This window comes from Nuphar pumila, chromosome 8, assembly GCF_984573655.1.
Source record: "Nuphar pumila chromosome 8, dmNupPumi1.hap1.1, whole genome shotgun sequence".
NCBI classification, from domain to species: domain Eukaryota; kingdom Viridiplantae; phylum Streptophyta; class Magnoliopsida; order Nymphaeales; family Nymphaeaceae; genus Nuphar; species Nuphar pumila.
Window position 1 is genome coordinate 112,499,807 of NC_143256.1, and position 5,446 is coordinate 112,505,252.

Consider the following 5,446-nt stretch of genomic DNA (forward strand, 5'->3'; position numbering starts at 1 on the left):
GTTGGCTGTTATTTTAATTCATGTCTACAACTCAATGGATATGATTTGATTCTTTCATTTACTATTCATTCATATTGCTGAATTCTTTTTCTTTTCTTTTCTTTTCTTTTCTTTTTACGACGAAGTTCCCTGCGAAAGCAGGAAATCTCCAGATGGGTGGGATCATCGACACCCAAGCCCTTATGCCCACCAGTGAAAGGCGCTTCCACACCCGGTGGGAGTCAAACCTGGGACGAAGGGGTCAGCACCTTCTCCCCAAGCTCGCTACCATTAGGGCGACCCAGGCAGGTGTCATGTTTGCTGAATTCTTTTATCAAACAGCAGCTTTAATAAGACTGCTTTGAAATTTCAAACTTGAGGCATTATTAACTCCCCATCATGTAGTCCTGTTGCCGCCCATCTTGATTTTTGCCTTTAATTACAAGTCACCTTTCTATCCTTTCTTCCTGAATCTATATTTTATTTCAAGGCATTATGGGACTTGTCTTCATGTTGGGAGCTGGACGCTTTTATATGGTTTCCTAATTGAAGCATCGCTTGCCTGATTACACGGGAAGCTTTTCCTGTTGTTGCCAAAAAATTTAAGCTAAGAAAAAGCGGCCCCCCTTCAATTCCCTTACAAGTTATTGAGGTTGCTTTGCTTTTCAGTATTCCAACAAATAAATATTACTTATATCACTTAATGGCAGGACATGGTTTCTATTATTTATTACTTGAGATTTGCACATTGATTTGTTTAACATTTTCTTATGCAAGTGACGCAATGTCTGCACGAGTCTGTGTTACTAGTTGAATGCAAAGATAAGGATCATGAAATGATTTAAACAGAATAACACATACTGTAGCTAACATGACCTTGTTCTACTAAACTCTATACCTGAAGACAAAGAATTATTCAAAACATAGCCTTTATTCATCTGCAAAAATTCAACTAGATACAAAAAAGCATGAAAGATATAGCAACTTTTTTAAACAAAGAAGTTACAATGGGTTGTGAATGTTTTACACCAACTGCAAACTTTTGAAGTGTTTCCAAGTGTTGAATTCTTCAACCATAATTTTGGCAACATTAAAATCTCCAAATAATCTGTAAATGTTTGCTTTCAAGTTCACTTGTTGATGAGATTTCAGTCATGTAATGCGTGTTCAAAATTCAAGTAGCATGGCCTGCCCTTTCAGACAAGTATCTGACCACCAGAGGACTGCTTACAGACAGATTCCTCTTCCTCCATGTTAGCGATCCAAATACATAGCCATTGGATGGTGCAACCACTTTGAAGTTGACAGTAAACCTCATCTTTTGGCCCCAGCTAGTAAAGTTCAGAAACCTTGGCACTACAGTCACTTCAACTCCAGGTGGTGGAGACACTATCGATCGATAAACACTCACTGGTTTGCCGACATTAGTCACTGTTCTAGTGACTGACTGTTTAGCTTTCAAATTTGGTATTGCAATCGATGGATAGTTTAGATCGAAATTTGATGAAATTGGAGGGGAACAAGAACTATTGTCTCCTGTAACTAGCCTTAAGGTTTCCTCGCTATAGCCAAGGGAACAAAGAAAGGTCTTGTAATCTGTTGCTTTAGCATCATAAACAAGGCCAGGATTCAGGACCCGTGTTGGATTTATAAACCCTGCACCATAGTCAAATGGATTTGCAGCTCTTCCTTCTGGATCAGCTGTTATGAAACTTCCATTCTTATCATTGACAATAGCTGCATATTTAATTGTGTATCAGGTATATACGCACATTGCTCTAGGGGGGAAAGAACAAAAGAAGAAGAAGAATACTTGAAATGAATAAACATAACATGATTCTTCAATCTCATGCATACCTGTTGTCATTATCGCAGACTTGATAGCTGAAGGAGACCACGAAGGGTACACAGCTTTGACCAAGGCTACTATTCCTGTTACATGGGGACAGGCCATGGAAGTTCCAGAAAGGATGTTGAAATTCATGTTCTTAGTGGCTGGAGACCAAGCAGCAAGGATGTTAAGCCCTGGAGCTGTAATATCAGGCTTCAATAGCAGATGAATTAAGATAAGGGATAAGACCTTTGCTTAATGACAGAATCTTGTGCTACAAATCTCTCTTGAAAACAAATTGAATAATAGAAACAGCAAATTACTTTCAATCGATCATGCCTGAATAATAAGGAAATTATGGAAAACTCCTTAAAGCTAGAAATTATAAGTTTTGTTAATCATCAGAGAAGCTGAAAATCAGTTAGATGAAAATTATCTCTATCAAGAGCTTGGTACATCTTAACAATTGATAATGTTAAGAACAAGTAAATTTTTTATTTCCAGAGAGGAGATTCACACACCTTTAATATTTGTGGGGACAAGCTGCTAGGACCTTTTGAAGAAAATGCTGCAACTCGAGGAGCTGGTTTAAATCCTAATACTGTCTTTGAAGGAAGTATCAGTGACTTTGGTTTACTGGAAAATGTCAACCACAGCAAACTCAACTAACATAATTAACAGTTCTAACCACTAAAGGCCAAAGATGCAGGTTATTGCAAGGACTTAAACCTTGTGTTGTTAATATATGCTAGAACTTTGTCTCCGTCTTTGGTGCCAACAGTTGCAGCAGGAATGACAAAAGGAATAGCAACATCTTTATCTTCTTCATCGATCAAAATCATTCCTACACCCCCAGCTGCTTTTACCACCACACTCTTAGCTAACTTTGAGTCAGCAGAACTATCAGCATGTCGACAAACCAGAACCTTCCCGCTAACCTTAGAACTGTTCAATGAGCTCTCTAAGCAATAGCTGCAGCAGAATAGGCTAAGTGAATATTATGTACTTTAAAATTTGAGACAAATGACCAAGCATTAAACTCTCTTGGTATAGAATTTTCCAAGTCACCTCGACTGGTAAGGAGTGAAGTAACCCGCAAATGCATCTGAAGCAGACATGATCATTGCAGGCGCATTCATATAGTTGACACTGAGGCTCTCACCCTGATCATTGAAAAAGTAAAATTTTGTTCAAAAATTCGGCAAATGTTAATCTACATAAGGTAGATACAGAAGAGGATAGTTCACCTGAATTGTAGTGCCGTCACCAAGAACAATTGTAGAGCTAAAGTCTCTGTCTGTTGCACCAGCAGCAACAGTGATCATCCAAGGAGCAATATTTGTTGCAGAGCCTTGAATAGCTTCATTTCCAACAGAAGAGACAACTGTGATTCTTTGGTTCGCTGCATGGAAAGACCCAATTGAGATGGCATCTAAGAAATAGTCTCCCTGGGGATAACTGGGACCGAGGGAGAGTGAAACAATGTCAACTCCATCCCTGATCACATCATCGAATGCTGCAAGCAAGTCTGCATCATAGCACCCAGAATCCCAGCAGCTCTTGTAAACTGCAATTCTAGCTAGAGGAGCTCCTCCTCTTGCCCCTCCTGCTGCCAATCCATTAAAATTCATGTTCGCAAATCGACCAGCAGCTATAGATGATGTGTGACTACCATGACCAGAAATATCTCTTGCAGAATTATAGTTTTCAGGTTTAGCTGAAGTGTTTCTGGCACTACCCACACCTTCTTCAGCTTCAAACCCACTGAAATAATATCTTGCTCCTATCACTTTCCTGCATTGAAAAAAAAACCATCTGGTAATCGACTAATCGTCTCTTGTTGTTTTTCAATAAGCACAGAGGGGTTTTGTCAGTCAAACCTGTTGCAGGTTGAAGAGTTGAATGCCTCGCCTTCTTGGCAAAGCCCCTTCCATCTTGAAGGAACAGAAGACATGTGACTATCGCTAAAACTAGGACCTTCTGGCCATAAACCTGAATATATAATCCCCAAGAAAAAATTAAAGTCATATAATGAATCTCTTGAAATCCATATTCTTCACAAGAAGTAAACTGTCCTGTATTGTTAGGGTTATACATGCAACCCAAACATGAAATGTGTGCATGAGAAAAAATCCTAGTCGTTTCATACTCAAGAAATCACTAAACCATGGAAAGGATTTTTTCTATGCATATTTACAATCAAATTGCAGTAAGGCGTTGTCTCAACAAAGGGCTAAGCTATCAATGCATGTGAAGATGAACGACATTCATGGGAAACGTTTGTGAACATATAAAAATACAATTCTTTTAAAAGATGAATTCAGTAAAACTCCATAAATTTTTAAAAGATATTTACCAGTGTCAATGAAACCAATGATGACATTCTCCTGGTTCCTGGTGGAGAAGCCACGGATTTCCATAGCTTCATCGTTCAACAAGCCCATAAAATCCCATGAGTGAGTGGTATGAAGCTTCCTCTTCTGGTTAGGAAAGACAGAGACTACGCCAGGCATCTCTGTAACACCAAACATACGCATCAAAAAATGAAAACCACCTAAATCAGCAAGAGAAAAACAATCAGAAAAAAGGCATACGTGACAGTAAAGAAGCTTGGGCATCGGTTAATTTGGCTGCAAACCCACTGAAACCATGCTTGTAGCTATAAACATGTGAAGCTCTAGCCCTCGCCAAGCTAAAATCGGAAAACACAAACACGAACATAACTATGAAAACAAAGGCAGAATCCCCAAATCCACACAATTTTCAAGTTCAATCTTATCTCAACCGACCTTCCATCATGAACACTAGCAAGCATTTGGTGATTCTGCTTCAAAATGGCATCTGGGCGATCCCCTATTTTACGGCCCATATAAACAACATAAACCTGCGAATCCCATCATCAATAACGCAAGAGCAAACCAACAATTTTTTTCCAAAACTTCAAGTGGAAGATCAAAATCGTGAAACACCAATCCAAACTTTACCCGAGAACAATAGCTGAGAGATATTTCCACCATTAAAACAGTAAAAATTAGTGCCACGGTCCCCTTGAAACCCATTCTTCCAGAGAGAGAGAGAGAGAGAGAGAGAGAGAGAGAGGGTTTTTCAAGCGACGGTTGGTTGAGGAAGAGCGAGAAGGAAAAAGGAGGGGGTGTTTCTTATAGGGTCATCATGAGTGTGGAGGTGACGGTTCAGATACGTATATATGTATGTGGTATTTATGAGTAAAAAGAGGAGAGAGAGAGAGAGAGAGGGAAGTGCGCAGTCATTCCCATTTCCCATTTTCAAAACAACAGGAAAGCCACAGAGAGTGGGCGAGAGCAGCAGTTCCCACCAAATAGTGGAGTGTTCGTTAAAATATTGACAGGCCATATGAATCAAACCCCCTCATCCCTTGGGATATTTGCAAACACAAAACCTTCTTTCACACACACATTTTCTCTCTCTTCATTAAAGTTAAATATATTTATATTATTAGTAGGGTGTCCAATGGGTCCGGTTTACCCGGAACCGACCCATACCATAAGATCCGAGTACTGGGATAAATAAGAAGACCTGATTAATATATGGAGCATGGGTCAGACCCGAGTTTTGATTAAGACCTGCAATTTTTCAATGTAAAAATCATAAAAAATA

At 39.3% G+C, this 5,446-nt stretch overlaps 1 protein-coding gene across 2 annotated transcripts; it reads right to left on the bottom strand.

Annotated features, from left to right (window-relative positions):
• Positions 1 to 891: 891 nt before the first annotated feature.
• On the bottom strand, positions 892 to 4,896 carry LOC149830246 (subtilisin-like serine-protease S). 2 transcript variants are annotated; one of them, XM_090015758.1, is made up of 11 exons: positions 4,795 to 4,896; positions 4,600 to 4,694; positions 4,405 to 4,502; positions 4,167 to 4,325; positions 3,691 to 3,802; positions 3,058 to 3,604; positions 2,879 to 2,973; positions 2,540 to 2,782; positions 2,332 to 2,446; positions 1,837 to 2,023; positions 892 to 1,716 (listed from the first exon to the last, which is right to left on the bottom strand). In XM_090015758.1, the coding sequence occupies exons 1-11, from the start codon at positions 4,867 to 4,869 to the stop codon at positions 1,154 to 1,156; spliced, it is 2,289 nt and encodes a 762-aa protein (XP_089871884.1). In that variant the 5' UTR covers positions 4,870 to 4,896; the 3' UTR covers positions 892 to 1,153. The 2 variants fall into 2 exon arrangements, 1 of the variants encoding a protein (XP_089871884.1); XR_016433649.1 differs by having other exon boundaries at positions 1,612 to 1,716; positions 1,837 to 2,010.
• Between the last annotated feature and the right edge of the window lie 550 nt (positions 4,897 to 5,446).

Coding starts and splice junctions, on each gene's coding strand:
- LOC149830246 (XM_090015758.1), bottom strand. CDS start 4,869: ATGGGTTTCAAGGGGACCGTGGCACTAATTTTTACTGTTTTAATGGTG. Junction 4,503..4,599: donor GCTAGTGTTCATGATGGAAG/GTCGGTTGAGAT, acceptor TTCCGATTTTAG/CTTGGCGAGGGCTAGAGCTT. Junction 2,447..2,539: donor GCATATATTAACAACACAAG/GTTTAAGTCCTT, acceptor GACATTTTCCAG/TAAACCAAAGTCACTGATAC.